This window comes from Bombina bombina, chromosome 1 (genome assembly GCF_027579735.1).
Source record: "Bombina bombina isolate aBomBom1 chromosome 1, aBomBom1.pri, whole genome shotgun sequence".
In the NCBI taxonomy this organism is placed as follows: domain Eukaryota; kingdom Metazoa; phylum Chordata; class Amphibia; order Anura; family Bombinatoridae; genus Bombina; species Bombina bombina.
Genome location: NC_069499.1, coordinates 1,343,346,492 through 1,343,371,716, shown reverse-complemented (window position 1 = coordinate 1,343,371,716; position 25,225 = coordinate 1,343,346,492). Strand labels below are relative to the sequence as shown.

Genomic DNA, 25,225 nt, shown 5'->3' with positions numbered 1-25,225 from the left:
TGCATATTGACCACTAGAGGGCATTAGTTCATATGTTTGATATAGATAACATTAAGCTCATGCACGTGAAGTTACCCAGGAGCCAGCACTGATTGGCTAAAATGCATGTCTTTTAAAATAACTGAAATAAGGGGGCAGTTTGCAGAGGCTTAGATACAAGGTAATCACAGAGGTAAAAAGTGTATTTCTAGAACAGTGTTGGTTATGCAAAACATGGGAATGGGTAATAAAGGGATTATCTTTCTTTTTAAACAACAAAAATTCTGGTGTTGACTGTCCCTTTAACTGTTTAGACTGTTTGAATGTTTGGTAAGATATATCACACTTAAAGGGACAGTCTAGTATAAATTAAACTTTCATTATTCAGATAGGACTTTTAATTTTAATCAACTTTCCAATTTAATTTTATCATCAAATTTGCTTTTTTCTCTTGGTATTCTTAGTTTAAACTAAACATAGGTAGGCTCATATGCTAATTTCTAAGCCTTTGAGGGATGCCTCTTATCACATGCTTTTTAAATCTCTTTTCAACACAAAGAGACAGAAAGTACACGTGGGCCATATAGATAACACTGTGTTCAGGCACAGGGGGTTATTTAAGATCTAGCACAAACCAATGCTAAATTTAAGACAATAGAATAGATAATAAACAGTCACAGTCATGTGATCAGGGGGCTGGAAGAAGGTTCCTAGATACAAGGTTATCACAGAGGTAAAAATTATATTAATATAACTGTTGGTTATGCAAAACTGGGGAATGGGTAATAAAGGGATTATCTATCTTTTAAAACAATAACAATTCTATGGTAGACTGTCCCTTTAAAAACAAAATGTGGCGTTTTAGATATTTCATCAGTTTAACACAGGAGTAAGCGTGTACAAAATAACACCTGATAGTAGTGTAATAGAGTGTACGTCAATATGCTTAAACTGTGTAAATACTCTGTGGAATGTACCACACATTCAAACCCCTAATTGTAGGTTGAACCTAATTATATATGTCAGATATTAGCGACTCAATATCTAGCATTATATGCAGCAAGAACCCAGAAATCTCATCTGAGCAGTAAATCAATATGTGAGGTAGTTCAGCGTATAACTACAATCTCATCTATGAGGCTGCTGTGTTTAAAAGGACAGTCAAGTCCAAAAAAAAACTTTCAGGTGGCATGTAATTTTAAACAACTTTCCAATTTACTTTTATCACCAATTTTGCTTTGCTAATTTCTTAGACCTTGAAGGCCGTCTCTAATCTAAATGCATTTTGATAGATTTTCACCACTAGAGGGCATAAATTCACGTGTTTCATATAAATAACATTGAGCTCATGCACGTGAATTTACCATGGAGACAGCTCTGATTGGCTAAAATGCAAGTCTGTCAAAAAACTGAAATAAGGGGGCAGTCTGCTGAGGCTTAGATACAAGGTAATTACAGAGGTAAAACGTGTATAATTATAACTGCGTTGGTTATGCAAAACTGGGGAATTGGTAATTAAGGGATTATCTATCTTTTAAAACAACAACAATTCTGGTGTTGACTGTCCCTTTAATATCATCATCGAGAGCCCTCTCCACCTCAACAGTAAAAGTATACTCAAATAGTTAAAGTTAAATATTATAATAGTATTCCCACCTGGTTGCTAACTAAAACACAGGAGTTCCCATCGACTCACCACATCCCTTAGGTTTTACACACTATGCTTAATCGCAATGTTACACCAACGTATATGGGTATATAAGAGAATTAGACTCAGTCAACAGAGTACATCTAGTTAATCCACTATTTCACTAATCTGTGTATGCGGATACATATAATTACATCACCTCTGGATGCCCTTACTTATACAGGCATCACCACCACAAACTCATTCTAGTTAAAGAATGTTGATGCTGTTGTTCTCCCTGGTTGTGGATTTAATAAATTATTTCCCTGTTTTTATTATTTGGTAAATTTCAATAAAAGTTATGTTTTAAATAATGTGACATGTCCCCCAGATGAGAAAATATTATCTTTCAAATTGTAATAAATTATGCGACAGATTTCTGAGTGCTATCAGTGTATTCTATTTAGTGGACTCTTTGCGCACTATAAATTCTAATAGGAAGGAAACCTTCAAAATTAAATGTTGACATAAATTGACCCAGTTGAATACGTAGAATTGCCCAGAAATTTGAGTAAAGTCATAATAATGGAAAAGGATGTAATAACATCCTTGGCTTTGTTCCAAAACTTAAACTACAGATAATAAAATTTGGAATTTTTTTTGGAACAAGAGACAGAAGACAACTTTCTCGAAACGGCTTTGATATATAACCTATTTTATGAATGAATAGCAGAAATGCTAGGAAACTATGTTTAGAACCCAGAGATATATTAGGCAGACTGCGACAGACCTTCTAAAAAATGGCATAAACTGCCCCTACCAGAAAAGAATCTGGATTGGGGCCATACCTTCATGCTAATTTGGAAGAGGAAGAAGGATCATAGAATGCTTGTCCTTTTTCCAACTGGATTAAACTTCAAGGAAGATCTTGAATTCAGGTTATTGTAAGGAGAAGGAAGATTTTTTGTTTTGAAATTGACAAAAAGAACGAAAAAGTACTATTTGTTCTATTTTTCCCTTAGACTTCTTGTCCTGAGGGAGAAAAGTTATTTTTCACCCAGACACAGTGGAAATAACGTCAAGACTGGAGCTAAATAAATTCTTCCATGAAAAGGACAGATCAAAGTCTATCTTTAGACACTCTGTTTGCTGACAATAACTTAAATCATAAAGCCATTCTGGTCAGCACTGCTAAAGTCATATACTTAGAATAAAATCAAATTATATCAACGATGGGACCACAAATAAATGCATTAGTCGACTTTTTAGACAATTTTGAAAATCTTCATCCTCAGAGTCTTCTATCCCAGACAAATTTTTACACCAAAGAGCAGACACAACTGTTACAGAAAAGAAGGTTAACAATTTCATGTTTATATGGTTCCTGAAAAATGTACTGTCCTCTAAGGGAATAGTAGTGTGCTTGGATAAAGTAAATAGCATCACCATCCACTACTGGAAACATTTCCCAAAGCTCTACATTAGAAGTCAAAAAAAAGAAAACATCTTATTAAATTTAGAGGACAGATTTAAAAAAAAAAAAAAAAAAAGAGACCAAGCTTTATTTTAATATGAGTCTGAGGAACAGAAAACAAATATCTTATGACTTAGCAGAAGGTTTAAAAATCCAGTTATTTGGAAGGTTTTCCTGCAGATGATTTAGGATCTTGGATGCCTAAATTACATAAAACCTCTTTAAACACAGAACAAATATGACCTCTTTAAACAATGAACTAATATGTTCAAACTCAAACATGAAAGAGGTAGACTCTGTGTCCAAACTTGCCCGTTTGCGGGTGCGCAATAAATGAGCACTCCATTTGTAATTAGCCCATAGTGTGTGTGCTGAGAAACTATTGAGAAAGTCTTGCTGCTCACTACAAGTTCATCTTGCAATCTTAGTACTCTGCCCTTGAAGGTACATGATATCCAAATTAAAGGGCCACTGTAAGTAAATATTTTCTATGCCTGTTACTAACTCTCCCAAATACGCTTTTTATCAATAGCATTTCATTAACATCTCTCTACCGTTTATCAGAAATCTTGTCTGCAAATTTAATTGTTTTCCAAACCCACTCCCTGGGTATCCTTTGCTCTGTACCAATCCGTTTACAATACCTAGGTTTCAAAATGGCGCTTTAAACACAAAGTTATTGGTTTAAGTATTTTGAACACGCAGTGCTGAAAATAGTGGGCAGGATAACGTTACATCATCGGCGAATAAAAGATATAACTTTTAGAACGTTATGAAACTTCGTTTTGGAGAAAATATAGGTCAGTAGGTTTTAATTAATGTTTATTAACTTTAATATGTTAGTTGTTTAGCTTAAAAATTATAACAGAAAGTAATCCTTTAAAGTGATGCAGCATATCTGTAAAAATCTGACTAGAAAATATCCCCTGAACATCTCTATGTAAAAAAGGAAGATATTTTGCCTCAAAATGTCCTCAGTAGCCACATCCCATTGTTAAGAGACTTTAAGCAGCCAACCTGGATGCTAGACCCTGGAATTGCTAAGGGAGCATGCATCTGGTAAAACCTTTTTTTTTTTAGCACTGAATATTCATCTAAGCAAAAGAATCCCTGATAATAAAATCCAAAAGGTGAGGGCAAGTAAATAAGCACCCGGATCCCTTCTATAGTAATATATACAAAAGGGAGGGCAGTGCCTAGTGCCTATATGTTGAAATATTAGATAGAAAAAGAAGTGGAGAGAATCACTATTGTGGCACACAAAAATGCTATAGTGGGGTGATAATTTAAACCATAACTGGTAGATGGGGGAGACCAGATTAATAATTAAAACTTTACTTTTACTAATGATATAATAAAAAGGTGAATACACAGACATTTAAAAACAATTAAAAATTATATAAGGATGACTGCTCTCCCTGAGTGTATGAAAGGTTACCATTAAGTCTCAAACCGGTGGTCACAGAAAAAAGCGCATATCTACAGATATACAGGTGGAAGTTCACAAATGGATAACAAAAATGTTGAACTATTTAATCTACAGTCAAAGCGGCTGGTGCCTATTACCAGTTCAACATTTTTGCTACCCATTTGTGAACTTCCACCTGTATATCTGTAGATATGCGTTTTTTTTCTGTGACCACCGGTTTGAGACTTAATGGTAACCTTTCATACACTCAGGGAGCAGTCATCCTTATATGTTTTTTAATTGTTTTTAAATGTCTGTATATTCACCTTTTTATTATATCATTAGTAAAAGTAAAGTTTTAATTAATAATCTGGTCTCCCCTATCTACCAGTTATGGTTTAAATTATCACCCCACTATAGCATTTAAATGTGCCACAATAGTGCTTCTTTCCACTTCTTTTTCTATCTCATATTCATCTAAGCACCCTGCAAAAAGAATTACATAATACAGGAAGCATAAAAGCGACCAATTTCACATAAATTGTACATACCTAAAAACAAAATTTATGCTTACCTGATAAATTTCTTTCTTTCCGGACATGGAGAGCCCACAACGTCATTCCAATTACTAGTGATATATTCACTCCTGGCCAGCAGGAAGAAGCAAAGAGCACCACAGCAAAGCTGTTAAGCGTCACTTCCCTTACCCATAACCTTCAGCCGAAGGGAAATGAAAAAAGAAGATAACACAAAGGTGTAGAGGTACCGGAGGTTTAGTAAAATTTACTGTCTAATCTAAAGGTTGGGGTCGTGGTTCTCCATGTCCGGAAAGAAAGAAATGTATCAGGTAAGCATAAATTTTGTTTTCTTTCCTTAGATATGGAGAGTCCACAGCGTCATTCCATTTACTAGTGGGAACCAATACCCAAGCTAAAGGACACGGAATGAATAGGGAGGGAGAGCAAGACAGGCAGACCTAAACAGAAGGCACCACCGCTTGAAGAACCTTTCTCCCAAAAGAAGCCTCAACCAAGACAAAAGTATCAAATTTGGAAAAAGTATGGAGAGAGGATGAAGTTGCAGCCTTGCAAATCTGTTCCACAGAAGCTTAATTTTTGAAAGCCTAAGAGGAGGAGACAGCCCTAGTGGAATGAGCCGTAATTGTCTCAGGAGGCTGCTGTCCAGCAGTCTCATAAGCAAAATGAATAATACTTCTCAACCAGAGGGAAAGAGAAGTAGAAGTCACCTTCTGACCGCTACTCTTTCCTGAGAAGCAAACAAACATGGCAGATAACTGGCGAAAATCCTTTGTAGCCTGTAAATAGAATTTTAAAGCATGCACAACATCCAAGTTATGCAACAAACGTTCCTTTTGTGAAGGAGGATTAGGACAAAGAGAAGGAACAACAATTTCCTGATTAATATTTCTATCCGAAACCACCTTAGGGAGAAACCTCAATTTAGTACGAAGAAGCGCCTTATCCTCATCAAAAACAAGATAAGGGGATTCACACTGTAAAGAGTTCCGAAACTCTACGAGCAGAGGAAACAGCAAAAAGGAACAAAACTTTCCAAGATAATAACTTAATATCTACAGAATGCATTGGCTCAAACAGAGTCTGCTGCAAAACTCTAAGAACAAGATTCAAGCTCCAAGAAGGAGCAACAGATTTAAACACAGGCCTGATACTAACCAGAGCCTGACACAAAGATTGAACAACTGGCACATCCACACAGTTTGTGTAAAAGAATAGACCGTGCAGAAATCTGATCCTTCAGAGAACTGACTGACAACCCTTTCTCCAGACCTTCCTGGAGAAAAGACAAAATTCTAGGAACCCTGATCCTTTCGATTCACACCAATATAGGTATTTACACCATACCTTATGGTAAATCTAACGAGTAACAGGCTTGCGAGCCTGAAGCATGGAATCAACAACTGACTCAGAAAAACCACGCTTGGCCAGAACTAAGCGTTCAATCCCCATGCAGTCAGTTTCAGACGAGATTTGGATGGATGAAAGGACTAGGAGTTAGAAGGTCCTTCCTCAGAGGTAACCTCCAAGGAGGAAGAGATTACATCTTTACTAGGTCTGCAAACCAGATCCTGCGAGGCCATGCAGGAGTTATTAAAATTACAGGTGCTCTCTCCTGCTTGATACGAGCAATGACTCGTGGAAGGAGAGCGAAAGAAACAGGTATGCTAGACCGAAATCCCAAGGAACCACCAGAGCATCTATCAGAGCGGCCTGAGGATCTCTTGACCTTGAACCGTACCTTGGAAGCTTGGCATTCTGACAAGACACCATCAGATCTAACTCCGGCACCACCCACTTGAGGGTTAACCTGGAGAACACTTCCGGATGGAGAGCCCACTCCCCGGGATGAAAGGTTTGTCTGCTCAGAAAATCCGCGTCCCAGTTATAAACTCCTGGAATGTGGATGGCAGATAGAAGACAATTGTGAGTCTTCATCCACTGAATAATTCGAGTCACCTCCTTCATGGCCAAGGAACTCTGAGTTCCTACCTGGTGGTTGATGTAAGCCACTGAGATGATGTTGTCCGAGTGGAATCTGATAAACCGGGCTATAAAGACAACAGAGGCCAGGCCACTAGAGCATTAAAAGATCGCTCTCAACTCCAAGATATTTATCGGAAGAGAAGACTCTTCTCGAGTCCATAGGCCCTGAGACTTTAGAGAGTCCCAAACTGCTCCCCAGCCAAGCAGGCTGGCGTCCGTGGTCACAATCCCCCAGGAGGGTCTCTGAAAGCATGTTCCCTGAGACAGATGATCCTGAGATATCCACCACGAGAGTCGATTGTCAACTGGTCTAGATCTATCCTCTGGGACAGATCCAAATGGTTTCCGTTCCATTGTCTGAGCATGCATAGCTGCAGAGCTCTCAAATGGAATCAAGCAAAGGTAACTATGTCCATGGAGGTGACCATCAGACCAATTACCTCCATGCATTGAGCTACTGACGGCCGGACAGTAGAGAGAGGCAAGAAGAGATAATTTTTGCTTTTCTGAACTCCGTCAGAAAAATCTTCATGGATAGGGAATCTATGAAGGTCCCTAAGAAAACCACCCTTGTAGCCGGAACAAGGGAACTCTTTTCCAGATTCACTTTCCATCCATGGGAAAGAAAAGACAAGATCTCCGTATGAGATTTTGCTAGTTTAAAAGATGGCGCCTGAACAAAGATTCCCTGATACCTGACAACTGCCAAAAGAGCCCCCAGAACTTTTGAAAAAATTCTGGGAGCTGTGGCAAGGCCAAACGGAACAGCTACAAACTGAAAGTGCTCGTCCAGGAAAGCGAATCTCAGGAACTTGTAATGATCCCTGTGGATGGGAACATGCAGTAACGCATCCTTCAGGTCTATGGTCGTCATGAACTGACCCTCTTGGACCAAAGGAAGATTGGAACGGATGGTTTCCATTTTGAAGGACGGTACCTTGAGAAATTTGTTGAGACACTTCAGGTCTAAAATGGGACGAAAAGTTCCCTCTTTTTTGGGAACCACAAACAGATTTTAAAAAAATCCTAGGCCCTGTTCCCTTAGTGGAACTGGAACAATCACTCGCAGGGAACACAGTTCAAGAATGCCTTTCTTTTTACCTGGTCTGCAGATAATCTTGAGAGGTGGAATCTGCCCCTGGGAGGACAAATCTTGAAGTCTATTTTGTAGCCCTGGGATAAGATGTCCACAGCCCAAGGTTCTGGGACATTGCGTATCCAAGCTTGTTGAAACAAGGAAAGTCTGTCCCCACTTGATCCAGTACCGGACCGGGGATGGACACTTCATGCTGACTTAGATTTAGATGAGGGCGTCTTTGATTATTTCCCCTTATTCCAAGACTGATTAGGTCTCCAAGAAGACCTGGACTGCTCCGGCTTGGAAGAGGAAGACTTCTGACATTTGAAGTTACGAAAGGAATGAAAATAAGAATTTTGACGCCCCTTAGGTCTATTCTTCTTGTCTTGTGGTAGAAAGGACCCCTTTACACACGTAATTTCAGAAATTATCTCTGCCAGACCAGGACCAAACAGGGTTTTACCCTTGTAAGGTAGCAACAGAAGCTTGGACTTGGAGTAACATCAGCTGACCAAGATGTCAGCTACAAAGCCCTGCGGGCTAGAACAGTGAAGACAGACATCTTAATGACTTGCATGTTCGGATCAGAAATAAAGGAATTGGCTAGTTTGAGGGCCTTAATCCTATCTTGGATCTCCTCCAACGGAGTTTCCTCTAAAACCAACTCTAACAAAGCATCACACCAATAAGATGCCGCACTTGCCACTGTGGCAATACAGACTGCAGGTTGCCATTGTAGACCCTAATGAACATACATTTTCTTTAAATAAGCCTCCAGATTTTTGTCTATGGGATCCTTAAAGGAACAGCTATCCTCAATAGGAATTGTGGTTCTCTTAGCCAAAGTAGAAATAGCCCCTGTTACCTTAGTGTCATAAGTCTCAAATGGAGTCAGCATCAGGAAACATCTGTCAGAAAAATCTTCATTGATAAGGAATCTATTATGCTTTCCAAGAAGATTACCCTTGTATTTGGAACTAAGGAGCTCTTTTCCAAATTTACCTTCCATCCGTGAGATCGCAGGAAAGACAACATTTCCGTGTGGGATCTTGCTAGATGAAAGGATGGCGCCTGGACTAGAATGTCGTCCAAATAAAGGCGCCACTGCAATGCCCCACAATCGGAGCACCGCCAATAGGGATCCCAGAACCTTCGAGAAAATTCTGGGAGCTGTGGTGAGGCCGAATGGAAGAGCCACGAAATGGAAGTGTTTGTCTAGAAATGCAAACCTTAGAAACTTGTGATGGTCCCTGTGGATGGGAACATGCAGGTATGCGTCCTTTAAATCCATGGTTGTCATAAATTGACCTTCTTGGATCTTCTTTAGTCTCTTGAGGTCTAAAATTGGTCTGAAGGTTCCCTCCTTTCTGGGAACCACAAACAGATTGGAATAGAACCCCAGACCCTGTTCCTGCATCGGAACAGGAACTATCACTCCCAGGTCGGAGAGGTCCTGTACACAGTGTAATAAAGCCTCTGTTTTTGTCAGGTCTACAGATAATTTTAAAAGCAGAAACCTGCCCCTGGGAGGAAAGTTCTTGAACTCTAGTTTGTATCCCTGGGACACGATGTCCACCGCCCAGGGACCCTGAACATCTTGAACCCAAGCTTGAGTGAAGAAGGAAAGTCTGCCCCCTACAAGATCCGATCCCGGATCGGGGGCAGGCCCTTCATGCTGTTTTTGATTCAATAGCAGGCTTTTTGGATTGTTTTCCCTTGTTCCAAGACTGATTGGGTCTCCAGGAAGGTTTGGGCTGCTCCTGCTTGGAAGAGGAAGTGGAAGGATTTCCCTTGAAATTTCGAAAGGAACGAAAATTACTCGGACGTCCCTTTTGTTTGTTTCTCTTATCCTGAGGGAGAAAATGACCCTTTCCTCCCGTAATGTCAGAAATTATTTCCGTCAAACCCGGTCCAAACAAGGTCTTTCCCTTGTAAGGAATCGCCAAAAGTTTAGACTTAGATGACACATCCGCAGACCAAGACTTTAACCATAAGGCTCTGCGGGCTAGCACAGCAAAACCCGACATTTTTGCTCCCAGTTTAATAACCTGTAGGGAAGCATCCATAATAAAGGAATTGGCCAACTTAAGGGCCTTTATTCTATCCTGGATCTCTTCAAGGGGAGTGTCTGTCCTAATAGAATCAGACAACGCATCAAACCAGTATGCCGCCGCACTAGTGACGGTAGCAATGCATACTGAAGGTTGCCATTGTAAACCCTGTGTACATACATCTTCTTGAGTAACCCCTCTAATGTTTTGTCCATAGGATCCTTAAAAGCACAGCTATCCTCTATGGGGATAATAGTCCTCTTAGCCAGAGTGGAAATTGCCCCTTCCACCTTGGGTACTGTTTGCCAAGATTCCTTGATAGAGTCCGCTACGAGAAACATCTTTTTAAATATAGGGGATGGAGAAAAAGGGATACCCGGTCTCTCCCATTCCTTAGCAATGATCGCAGTAGCTCGATCTGGTACAGGAAAAACCTCCACCATGGAAGGTACATCAAAATATTTGTTTAGCTTACTGGATTTCTTAGGATTAACTACGACCGTGGTGTCGCTGTCGTCCAGTGTAGACAAAACCTCCTTAAGTAACAAACGAAGGTGTTCTAGCTTAAACCTGAAAGATACAACTTCAGTATCAGCAGGAGGAATTACACTGTCAGAATCTGAGATTTCACCCTCAGATGCTACCGAAGTATTCTCCTCCTCAGGTTTCTGGGAGGGGGCATTCGAAATAGCAACAATTGCGTCAGTAACCTCGCTTACTGAATGTTTATTTTTCCTCTTGCGCTTTCCCTGCAGCATGGGAAAAGCAGACAACGCATCAGAAACCGCAGAGGACAGGAGAGAAGCGATTTCTTGTAAAGTAACTCCAGGAGGAGTTAGAGAGGAAGCGCAGGGCACTGCATGTGTGGGCAATAAAAGTTGGGATGCTTGAGGAGAAAGCTGTGGCATATATTGACCATTGTCATTAGACTCCTGAACAGCATCCGCCTTACACAATGTTGGCTCAGAAAAAAGTCTATCCCTATAATTTAAAGTTCTCTCAATACATGAGGAACAGAAAGGGATTGGTGGTTCCACATTGGCATCAAAACACAAAGAACAAGTGACATTTTGCTGGGCCTCTTGGTCCATTCTGACTTACAATGGATCAAATTACCAAATAAAAGGCTTACATTTTTCAATAAAAATTAAACAGAAAAAACGTTACTGTCTCTTTAAATTTTAAAATGTAACTTTTTATTTTTCTTTTGTAGTAAGGATTAAATATAACTACACAAGTACTTTTGAAACACCTCTACACCTCAGCTTAACTTTGCTGAGGTGCCTACCTGCCCTGCTGACAGCGGCTACAATTCCCCTCAGCAACTTGGTCTGCAGAACAGTGAAACGTTGTCCGGTCCTAGAAACGCATGTCCTTTATTTAATATGCGTTATGCTAACTGCGACTCACAACTAATTCTCTCCGCTCACTGGAAGTGAATGAAAAAGTGGCATGCAACACAAACTGCCGCATCAGATAGCTCTGCCCATCGTGGGCGTCTAAAAATGAATCTCCCGGTCTGCATATTTTAAAGTCAAGCCGCCGGGAGCAGAGAAACCACAATAAATTGAGCCTTATTTAACCTCCTCAGCCCCAGAGCCTGCCATAAAACACTGCCTACATAAGTCCCCTCCAATATATAGGAGAATTTATGTGTCCCTTATTTTAAATAAAGTGCCCAAATTTTTCTGAGTCTCCTTTTATTTTACTAGTCCCAGAAAATATAAAGTCAGCACTTACCTGTACCTGTGGAAAACAGAGATAAAGTCTGAGTAATCTTACTCAGGCTTTCAGAGTTAGGGCAGCATAAACTACATGGGAGGTGCAGTGAGAATTATGTCCTACAAGTTCCCATTGCTCTAAAGCCACCACTGCTCTACTGAAGAGACTGATGTGGACTACGGCTACACCCTAGAACAAAGCAGCACAATCTTGCACTACTTAAAAAATAATAAAATCTTGCTTGAAGAATATTTTACTAACACCTAACTTTACCACTTCCTTGCTCTAACATAGGCAAAGAGAATGACTGGGGTTGGAGAGAAGGGAGGTGATATTTAACAGTTTTGCTGTGGTGCTCTTTGTCGCCTCCTGCTAGGCAGGAGTGATATTCTCAATAGTAATTAGATGATCCATGGACTCATTGTGTCATTAGAAAGAAATAAAAATACCTACAAATTAAATGAGAATTTTTATTTTTTATTTTTTTAAAATAAGAATTACTATCACTTTAAGAAACTCTTAATTCCTATAAGCATTAACACGATAATGAGACAAAAGTGCCCCAAAATAAAAGAACAACTGCAGAAACCTCTACACCTCAGACAGTCTGAGGTGCCCTACTGCATTCAGAGGATCCCAAAACAATTGCACAGGGACTGCTAGCGACTTCTCCCAAAACGATGAAAGCACAGAGACTGTTTGTCACTTCAATTTCCCACTGTCGCAACAGCCGACACAGAAAAGGCAGCTCCTACGTGACTCCACTCTCTGTCGGAAGAGAAGGAGATCACGTGACCGGCAAAGAGGAACTGCGCAGCACTAAAAGCATGCGTTCCTGAAGGAAAAGCCGTTTACAGCTCTCACTGTCTTAATGGAACCGCCATTGAAAAATAAAAACAGACTTAAAAAATTAAATGTTTGTCCCCACTTCATAGCCTTACACAACATGCCCCAATATAACCTTGCACACACAAAGTTTATTTTACCTAAGAGCCACATAAGTAAAAACTTCCCCAATAAAGAGAAGAATTAACCCATAGTTGTCCCCTTCACATACATAAGTGCCTGCCCACTGCCTCAGCAATCCTAAGCATAAGGATTGTCTTTCTGTCCCAATATTCTGCAGAGTTAACGCCTGAAGTGCAAGTCTCCAACACCTAGAAGGCAAAAGCACTTACCTGCAATCTAGCTGTCCTGCAGGAAGACAGCTCACCAGACGTGAAAGGACACATACTCCTTACAGAGACCTGTGGAAAAAGAAAAAACAGAGAAACCAACTCTGGCTTTTTTGTGACTAGGGCAGGAAATATGTTAGGAAACAAAGTAAGGACCACCTCACCACTTCCTAACTGCTTAAAAGCCACCACTACTCTTACGCAAGAGATTGATGTGGACACAGCTAAACCCAAATCCTTGCTTGCAGGGAAAAGTACCCAAAAAGGGAAAAATATCTTCAGACACTGAACTTTACCTACTCCATTGACAGAGGCAAAGAGAATGACTGGGGGTTATGGTTAAGGGAAATGACACTTAACAGCTTTGCTGTGGTGCTCTTTGCCTTCTCCTGCTGGCCAGGAGTGAATATCCCACTAGTAATTGGAATGATGTCGTGGGCTCTCCATGTCTTAGGAAAGAAATATCATTTTCCTGAGGAAAAAAAATAAAAAATCAGAATATCAAAAATAGCAAAGTACATGTGGCTTTGAATGATACAAGCATCTTTATGGTTTTCACTCAACTATACAAGCTTTTTGCTTGGTTTCCACACAAAATACAGTTTTCTATTGGAGTGTAATAAACTTCCACTAACGGGAATTAAGACTTATAGGTTTTGTTTTATTTCTTTATAAATAGGCAGGATAATACATGTATAGGTTGGCAGATATGGGTGTGAATTGTAGGAGAATATGCCTGCAATAGAAAAACTTGTCATGAATACTACTCTGACAAGTTTTTCTAAAAGTGAATCCATAACTATTCCCCTAACACAACAGTCCCCAATGTACAAGTTAAACTACCCCTCAGTACTAGTACCTCCCAAGAAACGCTCAAGACTTCTCAAGCCTCTTACCCTTTCCAAACAAAAACATCAAACCTCAGAGCTTCTAAGACACTCAACCTCTGTTTTCTATTCAAAACACCTAGGAACTGTCAGAACCCATTTGTATTGTGAACAGGTGATATGATATACAGTATCTCCAATACCCCTACCCTCATAACTTCTCAAGAAACTCACAGTATCCCTAATGGCATTCACCCACAGAATAATCCCCACTTATTTCAATGTTTTCTCTCTCACCTGTTTAACTACTTCTTGTCGGGACTTGTTTAACTCATCGCATTTTAGTTTCCAATGGCTGAGTTCTCCTTCCATCTTCTCAATTGCTTTACTAAGCAGCAATTTGTCTCTGAGTTAGAAAGGTGCAAAGTAAATTGTATTGTTGAAAATCACTGCTAGAGCCTGTAATCATCTTCACAAAATCACTGGCTCCATTAAAGGGATATGAAACCCAATTTTTTTTTCTTTCATGACTCAGAGCATGCAATTTTAAGCAACTTTCTAATTTACTCCAATTATTTTTTATTTGTTCTTTAGGTATCTTTATTTGAAAAGCAGGAATGTAAGCTTAGGAGCCGGCACTTTTTTGGTTCAGAAATTGGTGTAGCCACCAATCAGCAAGCGCTACCCAAGTTGCTGAACTAAAAATGGTCCGACTCCTAATCTTACATCCCTGCTTTTTTCAAGTAAAGATACCAAGAGAATGAAGAAAAACAATGATAATAGGAGTAAATTAGAAAGTTGCTAAAAATTGTATGCTCTATCTGAATCAAAAAGAACAAATGTGGGTTTCATATCCCTTTAAGGAGATGTAAAATAATTTAAGATGTTCTATAAACTATTACTACCATTGTTTGACAGAGCGTAGTAAGCAATTGTGTTCCATTAGATACTCACTCCCTCTCCTTGAGCAGCACCTTTTGACCCTCATCAAGCCTCAGTTTGAGAGCAGTAATTTTTGTTGCGTCCTCCTCACTGGAGTTCATATCTTCCCACTGACGAGGTCTTGGACTACGCGAGTGTCCTCCATTTTGCTGCTCTAATGCTTCCAGCCGTAGATTGGTATCCAGCTCTGGTTCCTAGAATAGGTAAACATTGTCCTGCATTCTGGCTCTTTTATCATGAACACTAAAATGATTTGACTTCTTATGGCACACCACAACATGGTCAATGTATGATAAATGTGTAACAAGTTGCAACTAAAATCGATGCAAAAATAAATTCAAAACAAATAAACCTTCCATATTATTAAAAGGCAAATTAAGTGTCCATAAAATCTGAATCAAAGGCTATACATATGAATTTAAGATAATTATAAATAATCCCAAAATAATCTATTTTTGCGTCTTTTTAAGAGATTAGCTTGGAAGATGAAAAATTGCAATAATGCAAGAATGTCTATGATAAAAAACAAAATTATGCTTACCTGATCATTTTCTTTTCTTCCGATGGAAAGAGTCCACAGCTGAATTCATTACTTTTGGGAAATAAGAACCTGGCCACCAGGAGGAGGCAAAGACACCCCAGCCAAAGGCTTAAATTCTCCTCCCACTTCCCTCATCCCCCAGTCATTCTGCCGAAGAACAAGGAACAGTAGAAGAAATATCAGGGTGAAAAGGTGCCAGAAGAATAAAAACAAAGACGCCCCCACATAAAAAAGTCGGGTGTGGGAGCTGTGGACTCTTTCCATCGGAAGAAAAGAAAATTATCAGGTAAGCATAATTTATGTTTTTCTTCCTAAATGGATAGAGTCCACAGCTGCATTCATTGCTTTTGGGAAAACAATACCCAAGCTATAGAGGACACTGAATGCCAAAACGGGAGGGTACAATAGGCGGCCCATTCTGAGGGCACCAGGCTCTCAAATTAAACCAAGCTCGCAAGACCCAAATGGGTCCTGACAACAATGGGAGGCAATGCCCAATCCAAATAGAAACCACAAGGTTTACAACCAGGTAGCAGTACAGAGAAGGTTCTCTCAACATCCTGCAAAGGATTGGAACAGCTAGCGAGCACACAATCAAGGCGCAAACAGCTGCAGCTGGTTTCAAAAGAGCAACCCCTCATTTGCCAGGCAGTAAGTCAACCAGCGCCTAGGGAAAAACTGAAAACAGAGACAAAACATCCTCCGAGCACTGAAGAATTCAGGCAAAATTACATGTAGGAGACCCAGACGAAGGTAAAAACCTGAGCCAAGAACATGCAGACATCTGCAGGATGACACAGAAGAATACTGCTAGAAGTGGCTACCAAAATGAAGAGTGCTAAACCTCCACTACAGAAGGCACACTCTAAGCAACCGAAGCGCCAGACCTACACACAGGTCTCAAAAATAAAGGAGAGCCCAGAAATTCAACGAAGACCAATGCGCCCCCAAGATCAGAGAAGAACAACGGATCTCAGGACCTACCTCCAGCCGGGCCAACCCAAGCATCGGCAGATCCGAAACCAGGGAACCAGAAAAACCCCAGCTCAAACAACGAGCGGAAAGAAGGCACCGCCTTACAACAGTGCTCGGATGCCACATAGAGACCGTCGACAAGGCCATAGACCTAGATATCTAGCTAAAGGCCCAACATAGACTCAAGGCAGAGCCAGCAACTCTCTAGATGGACAGAACAACCCAGAGAGCGTACCTCTCTCCGAAATAGGTTAACCCGTCTGTCCCAACCTCCTGAAGACAGGACAAGCCCTAAGATAGGGACCACACTTTTGAAAGAAGAATAATAAGCCCCCAACAAAGGGTGCTGGCGAAAGGGCCGGAAGGACAAAGCCCCTGCCCCCAGGACAGAGTCAGAAGCTAAACCGAGAGAACAAATCTCCAACGCCCTGATCTGGAAGGAATCCCCTGAAGATTTTAACTTGCCAGCACCAGACAAAGTGCCATGGCTGCAGTGGTTTTTGCTAGCAGAGCAGCGAAAACATCACAACAGTCCAGCAAGCCGACTAAGGGAAACCGACCATAGACGAGGGCAAGCCCAAGGGGCATCGGCACAAAATCCTTCCTGCCATACGGATCCTTTTAGAGAGTTTAGCTGAACTTATAAAGAAAAACAAAAAAAATCATTATGAGCACTCAGCGCCCCACCGGACCAGTCAGGCATAACAGGCGCCATGTGTCTGAATATATTACAGAACAGAAGATCTGAACCCAGCCGGACCAGCCGCAGCTGGGGTCATAACTGTCAAGCTGCCTAAAATCTCCCTCAGAGAGGAAGGTAAAACAGACAAACATAGGCCTAAACGTGTCCCTTAAACTTCCAAAGAAGCAACCAGAGAGAGAATCGAACCCAGAAGTTCCCGAAGGAAACACAATCGAAATAAAAGATATCCTAACCGGATAAAAGAAAATATAAGACAACCCGTAGGTTAACGCCCAGGAAGAAAACCAGCATACCTGCAGGACCAGCCAAACGGAACCCTGATCTTCCAACAAAAAAACTGTGAAAGACCTCAATAAGTAGACAGTTTGGAGATTACGCCATCCCCTCATGTCTAATGATGTGAACCATCCGAAGTAGAATACTGCGGATTCCCGTATCCGTTAAGGATAGGATCCTCTAATAACTCAAAAAAGTGTGAGTAAAATGCAAAGACGTGTTATTCTGTAATAAAAGGCACAACATTCAGGAACAGCTGCACCCGCAGGGAAATGTATAGGCCCACCCAAGGCTGGTAGACCCGGGACAATCGGGCACGAGCACAAACGCAAATAAACGTCTGGACTTTGCAGACGCATAATCGCCAAAAATATGTGAAAGCAAAAACGAGCTGCAACCTCCGGGGGGGGGGAAAAGCCGCCCTGTAAGGAGGGATAAACATAATCTGGGTTACCCGCGTGTGTTGTAGTCTGGAGTGGTAGGGAACTCGCCTCTCGAAGGATAGAACCCCCAGAGGCCCGAGGAACAGGGCACTCTAATATGGTATATCGAACATAACTGATTGACCTGTGTCAACAGGGCCAATTCGCATTCTTCACAAGTCGAAGAATCTGAATCTGAAATTTGAACAGTCTCAGCATCAGAATCCTCCATAACTAGATAGAGAATTAAATAATATGGACTAAAGAAAAAACTTAAACGGCAGCTGACACCCACAATGGCTGGGGCACTCACCACCTCCTAGAACCAGAGTCTAGCAGACTCTAATTTTTCAGTCGCCATACGGTAAGGAATGCGGAAATAGAAGACCAGAACATCCAGTCACAAGGTGAACGTACAGTCCAAAAAGCCCGTCCAACCATAAGGTTGCTTCACTACCAAAGGCCTTTATGTTCTAGTCAAGAGCCCAGTTAACACTACACATAAGCAGATTGAATCACATAACAAACATGATTAAAAAAAAACCTGGAACAGGAACACGGCCCTTCAAGTGTGATGAATAGTAGCAGTGCCTCCGCCATGAACTTGAGAGAAGAAAGCAGGCAGCGAAGCAAAGTTCGACAACGCCGATTGCTAATGGAGCTGTTAATATGAGTCGGGATCGTTTTGCAGAAAGACTCTTCCTGCATCTCCGGACTCTAACTTTAATCCAGGCCCTCACTGAGAGGCTGATAGCATTACTTAAAGCTCCCGTCCAATGTCGAAGAGTACTACCCTCCATAATAGACAAAAACAAACTTTTGACACTTCTCTGCCAACCTCCTGGGATGAAAGGCAAATAATGAATGGGGGATGAAGGAAGTGGGAGGAGTATTTAAGCCTTTGGTTGGGTTGTCTTTGCCTCCTCCTGGTGGCCAGGTTCTTATTTCCCAAAAGTAATGAATGCAGCTGTAGACTCTTTCCATTTAGGAAGAAAAGTGCTAATACCTAAGAGTGATAATTCATATCTCCTTAAAGGAACATGAAACCCACATTTTTTTTCACGATTTAGAAAAAGGGTGCAATTTTTAACAACTTTCCAATTTACTTCTATTATTAGATAAAAATTAGATAATAAGTAAATTGGAATGTTGTTTAAAATTGTATTCTTTATCTAAACAATGAAAAAAATATTTGGGGTTTCATGTCCCTTTAAGTTTCAGTGCATTAAATGATAGGCAATTTTTAAATTTTTGCTCTGTATTGGTTTCATCATAATTATCTGCTCCCTTGTTGAGTGAACTCATACAAATTATATACATTTTTTTACTAGACAAACAGGCTTTCATTTATGACATGATCACTTTGACTGGCTGACACAGTAATCTCATGATCATGGGTCTCTTTATTGGGCATCACTGGATTGAGTCACTCCTGAGGCATCTAGTGATACCTGTCTGAGTCTGACACCATCATGCACTGCAGCATGCCAGTATCTAGGCTCTATTTTAAAAGGACAGTAAATTTTAAAAATAATGTTATATAATTCTGCACATAGTGCCGAATTATATAACATTATCTTAGCGAGAGCTTTTAAAATCAAAAGATTTTCGAGATTTTAGCTCTAAAAGCTGCACTTACCTTGTCTCCTTTCCAGGCTCTTCTAATCTGGTTCGCTTTTTCAAAAGCGCCTCGCGGACGCGCTGTGCAGAATTATATAACACTATGTGCAGAATTATATAACATTATTATTTAAGTTTACAACATTCCAATTTACTTCTATTATCTAATTTGCTTCATTGTTTAGATATCCTTTTTTGAAGAAATAGTATGCACATGTGTGAGCCACTCACATGAGGCATATATGTGCAGCCACCAATTAGGAGCTACTGAGCATATCTAGATATGCTTTAAAACAAAGGATATCAAGAGAATGAAGCAAATAAGATAAAAGAAGTAAATTGAAAAGTTGTTTTAAATGGCATATTCTTTCTAAATCATGAAAGAAAAAATTTGGGCTTCATGTCCCTTTAAGTATGCAATGATTTTATACACAATAATTAATTTGGAATAGATGATATAGCTAATAATTGCTATGCTGCCTCATACCTGTCCTGCAGCTCTGTAACACTGGGGATGTTTGTGGTGTTTCAATTCAAAGTATGTACGGTATATATATATACGAATGGACGTGGTGGTAACAATGATAGGGTCCTTTTGCCTAGGAATTAGGCTGAACCAATGTAACCAACTATTACTTTTTCACACAATATAGAGCTCTGTGATTTTTCTGAATACAGGGTTAAAGGCGATACAGCTTTAAGGTGTTGCAAGGCTGCTTGGGAAAATCACCTGTAAGCAATCAGGTATCTGCATAAAAGAGGAAGTCCGGTGAGGACTCTATATGCCCTGATGATCCCCTGTAACACATACTGGAGGTGGGGGAGAAACGTGCGTTGGCACTATGTGTTTGTGATACCCAGGTACCTGTCGACTGTACCATGGGTCAGGATTTCTAGTGCATCAGTCTAGACCTATTCCCTGAATCTTCTGTTTCTTAAAGGGACATTAAACACTTTGAGATGGTAATATAAAATGATAAATTGTATATATAAAACAACTCTGCAATATACTTTCATTATTTATTTTTTCCTATTTGCCTGTAATTCCATTCTGAAATTGTGAGCTTTTCAGTTCCTGTTAGAAATGGAAGTGCAGAACACTGTTAAATCCAGCACAACCATTGGCTGCACACTCTAATGACCTATGTATAACTGTCCCTAATTGGCCACAGCAGAGAAGGTAACACAAGTTACAACATGGCAGCTCCCAGTGTTTTATAGACACTAAAACTTTACACTTATTTTGTCACTTATTAAACAACTAATGAAACTTTAAAAAAATACATCTACATGTTAGTCATGGACTAATCTTTTCTTTGAATGCATCATTCTATCTAGCATGTATTTAGTGTTTAATGTCCCTTTAAGAGACATTCTGGCTTTATATATGCAGCAGCACAATCCAAGTGAGCTATCGATTTGCTGATGTGACTCCGGCGGTGGAGTGAGTGGTTCTAAAGGTGTGCTATTGGAATGCAATAAAGGACGTGCCTGCATGAGAAGTGATCATACACAGTACTTTGTGATATCGTACTTTGTCAGAACTCTTGGCAAACTTCACGGCGAAATACCGAATCAACAGCCACTCACAGTCCCTGGTGACGCTCCGCCACTCCTACTGCTGTTGACGTCACACGCCAAGAAATCATTGCAAGTGCTTGCAAGCAGAAAACAGGTGGAAACAACATAACCGGAGGATCTAAGCTAAGTATATGTTGTGCTTTCCAACCGAGAAATAATACTTGCAATTGACTCTCTATGCAGCAGAAATAGCTGCGGTATGTTTGTCTGATTTAAAGAGGAGATTCACCTGTGTATCTAAGGAGTGATAAAGCGCTTTTTATATATCATCTAGTTCACTTTTGTTTGGACTGCAGCTACCTGTTTATGCATGTATATTGCCTATCTAACATATGTCCCAACAGCGGATTCATCATATATCTTGTTGTCAATAGTAATTTTGCTGGTTAACCCCTTACTGTTTATGATGTCTACTTTTGATTGATAGAATAGGGAAAGAACTAGGTCTCTTTGTACTTGAAATGTTTTATTTTAGAATTTGCTGTCTATAGTGGTGACTGACACTGACAGATAAAATACTTTTATATACTTAATTGTATTCTTGGGAATAAATTACAATTTTTTGAAAGTTTTTTTGTGTGCCGTGTATTAATCCCTTGCTGTTCTAGGGTATTTTCATATAACCTGGTATTTTTCTATCTTTACTATTATATTATATCTATTTGAAGGGTGGCACCATTTAGCATAAATTAGCAATATTACCTACTCCCTCACGCCCCCTATATATGTTCTTAACTTTTTTGAGGATACTGGTTTGAGGATTCAATTGTCCTTTTCTGGTGAGATTGGAGTAGATTGCTTAAGGAGTTCTTTTTTAAACTCCCATATTTTCCCATAATTTTGTCTGTCTGTGTTTAGCTACCACTACCATGGCGTACACTCTCTCGGATGATTTATGGGAGGCTGAACTTAAAGATTCCCTGGCTAATGATATTAGTGGGGGGAATGATGAGAATAATGAAGAAGTGGTAACCATTTTCAGTGCCTTTAGAAGATACAGATACCTTTTGAGTAGACAATTGAAAATTAAAGCAGAAAATGCTAGTCTGGCAAATTATATTGAAAAGAAAATAGTCCCTAGGGGACTAAGACTGTCACTTGATCCAGGTGCCAACACAAGGGAGGATGAGGAGGGAGACTCTTTCATAGAGGAATGGAATGAGAAACTCTCCTCAACCTCCCTTGATCTAATGGAGATGATGATTAAAAGAAATAATAAAAGGTTGGAGAAAGTAAAAGGAGAAGCAGAAAAAGCTATGATTAAGGTTAACTCTTTTGAATGTGACCCGAACTTTGAGAAGCTTAATGGGGAAACAAGCTCAAATATTTCTAAGTTGAAAATGGATATTAAATCAAGGAAATGTAGGAAACTAAGGAGAGATCAGGATGATTACAAAAATGGCAGGGTTTACACCTATAAATCTCATAAAGGGACTTATGACTCAGGGACCGATATGTCAGATTCAGAATCAGGGCCCTCAAAAAACTCCCTAGTAAATACACAACTAGAAGGAGGAGGAAAAACAGACGGGGAAAAAGGAAGAGACCCCCTATGGGGGGCCGGGGAAAGAGAAGAGATATCAAACCAGACAAACAAGAGGGAGAGGGGACCAGGTTCCTCAGGGCAGGGGGAGGTACAGAGGGAGGGGATCGAGCAGGGGATTCTAAATACCCCAATTGATGAGGAATTACAAATAGTAAACCTTTCCTCTTTTCCTCTAAACCTAGCCCATATTGAACTCCTTAAAAAAGGTCTGTCCTTCTGCCCTAATGCGCCAATTGATAAGTTTGAGGTCCTAAAGGATCTACATCTCTTCGCGAGAAAGATTATTCTGTCTGTCATTATGAAATCTAAATCGGACAACATCTATATGTTAGACTCAACCGATCAAGTAGCTCTCAATGATTTAGAGTTACATCTTGCTGAAAATACTCAAGATGAGTTTGATAATGACATACAGAGAGAATCTTTAGTGAAGAAAAAGTATGCTTTTAAACCAAAATCAACATATATGCCGTCACTTTCCCTAGTTCCAGCGGTTAATCTATTTGTAAAACAAATGGAGAAAGATATTGAGGATTTATCTTGTCAACAAACATTTGACAATCTAAAACCTAGGGAAAGAAAAGCATTAAAAGAACTAAGTATGGCCAAAGGTTTGGTGATGAAGCCTGCCGACAAGGGCGGCAATTTGGTTCTACTTGATGAACATCTATATGTGAATGAAGTTAAACGGCAGTTAAATAATAGAAACCAATATGAAAAACTTGGTGGTAACCCCCTCTGTCATATTCAAAACTCCCTATTTAAACTTCTGAACGATGCGAGAAGTAAAGGGGTCATTACCCAAAATGAGTTCAAATTCCTCTATCCTGAGCACCCAGTCATGCCAGTCTTTTATGTACTGCTGAAGCTGCATAAAAATATGCAGTGTCCCCCGGGAAGGCCTATAGTCTCGGGGATAGGGAGTGCTACGGAAAAAAATGGGGAGTATGTTGACAAATATTTACGACCCTTTTTACTAACTCTCACATCATATGTAAAAGACACAGCCGATCTTTTGAGAAAGCTTGATGGAGTAGAAGTAAACGAAAAGACCATTCTGGCATCTCTTGATGTAGAGGGTCTTTACTCCTCCATCCCACACAAAATAGGTCTAGCAGCAATTAGGAGGTTCTTAGAAACTAGAGGACCAACATATGCTGAACATACTGAATTTGTCTATTCTCTGCTTGAGTTTGTTTTGAAAAACAATGTATTTTCTTTTGACGGACAGGTCTTTCGCCAGTTGTGTGGGACAGCGATGGGGGCAGTTTGTACCCCCACATATGCATGTCTACATCTGGGCCTTTGGGAATCAGAGATTTTTGAATACCATTCAAGGATCTTTGAGGACAAAGTGCTATTGTGGATTAGGTATGTGGACGATGTCCTTGTCCTGTGGGATGGGACGACGGAAGAATTCAATGAATTCGTTGCTGTCCTAAACCACAATGACAAGAACATTATCCTGACGTCGGAAACTAATATAGCAGAATTAAATTTTCTGGATGTTACTTTGAAAAAAGAGGGTGTAAGAATAGTGACGGAAAATTATAGGAAAAAGAACGCAACTAACAATATCTTACATGCAGATAGTAGCCATCCGGACCACCTTAAAAAAGGGATCCCGTATGGCCAATTCCTCCGTTTGAGGAGGAACTGCTCTTCTTTATCAAAGTTTGACACTCATGCGGCATTAATGAAAGAGAGGTTTCTAAAAAGAGGCTACTCTAATAAGTGCCTTAAGAAGTCTCTCTGGAAAGCCAGAAATATGTCCAGGGATGACTTGTTATATCGAAATAACGCTAAAAAGGAAAAAAGATTAGATTTATTTCTAATTTCAACAATCAATGGGAGAGTTTAAGGTCAGTTTTTAAGAAAAATTGGTACATTTTATCCCTAGATGAAAAAGTGAAAAGTGTGATGGGAGATACCCCACTTTTGACAGCCAGGAAAGCACGGAGTTAAAAAGACAAATTGGTGAGGAGCCAGTTCTCAAGGGGCCCTTCGGCCTCTGACTGGCTAAGAAAGGACAGAGGTATTAAAGGTAGCTTTCCATGTGGGCACTGTGTTTACTGTGCCCACATGGGTAGCACAAAACAATTCTCTGTCCAGGATGGAAAGATCTTTGACATAAGATTCTTTTTTAACTGCAGATCGGAAGGGGTAATATATCTTCTACGGTGCTCCTGTCCGGCCTTCTATGTTGGAAAAACCAAACGAATGGTAAAGGATCGAGTACAGGAGCACAGAGACGATATTGTCCACTCCAGAGAAACTAATGTTGCTAGGCATTTCTGTAATGTACATAACAAAAATGTAGATTCATTAAAGTTTATCATAATAGATAAAGGCATCACGAATGGACGTGGTGGTAACAATGATAGGGTCCTTTTGCAAAAAGAGGCCAAATGGATCTACAGATTGGGAACTAGATTACCAAAAGGTTTGAATGATAAGCTTGAATTTGTCCACTTTCTATAAATAATTATTTAAATTGAGATAAGCATCTGTTTGAAGTGTGCGCCAGGATAGAGGGTAAATTCTATCTATTTTTGTGTGTATTGAAAATATTGGGGGTAACTAGGAATTAGGCTGAACCAATGTAACTAACTATTACTTTTTCACACAATATAGAGATCTGTGATTTTTATGTATACAGGGTTAAAGGCGATACAGCTTTAAGGTGTTGCAAGGCTGCTTGGGAAAATCACCTGTAAGCAATCAGGTATCTGCATAAAAGAGGAAGTCCGGTGAGG

The 25,225-nt window shown here is 40.0% G+C and overlaps 1 protein-coding gene across 4 annotated transcripts in view; it reads right to left on the bottom strand.

The window, feature by feature from the left end:
- CCDC102A (coiled-coil domain containing 102A) overlaps window positions 1-25,225 on the bottom strand; it is a 365,633-nt gene that overhangs the window by 145,055 nt on the left and 195,353 nt on the right. For all 4 annotated transcript variants that reach the window (XM_053702750.1, XM_053702734.1, XM_053702742.1 and 1 more), the window contains exons 3-4: window positions 14,818-14,999; window positions 14,161-14,269 (exon numbers count right to left, since the gene is read on the bottom strand). In XM_053702750.1, coding sequence (XP_053558725.1) covers window positions 14,161-14,269; window positions 14,818-14,999 — 291 coding nt within the window. The remainder of the gene's footprint in view (window positions 1-14,160; window positions 14,270-14,817; window positions 15,000-25,225) is intronic.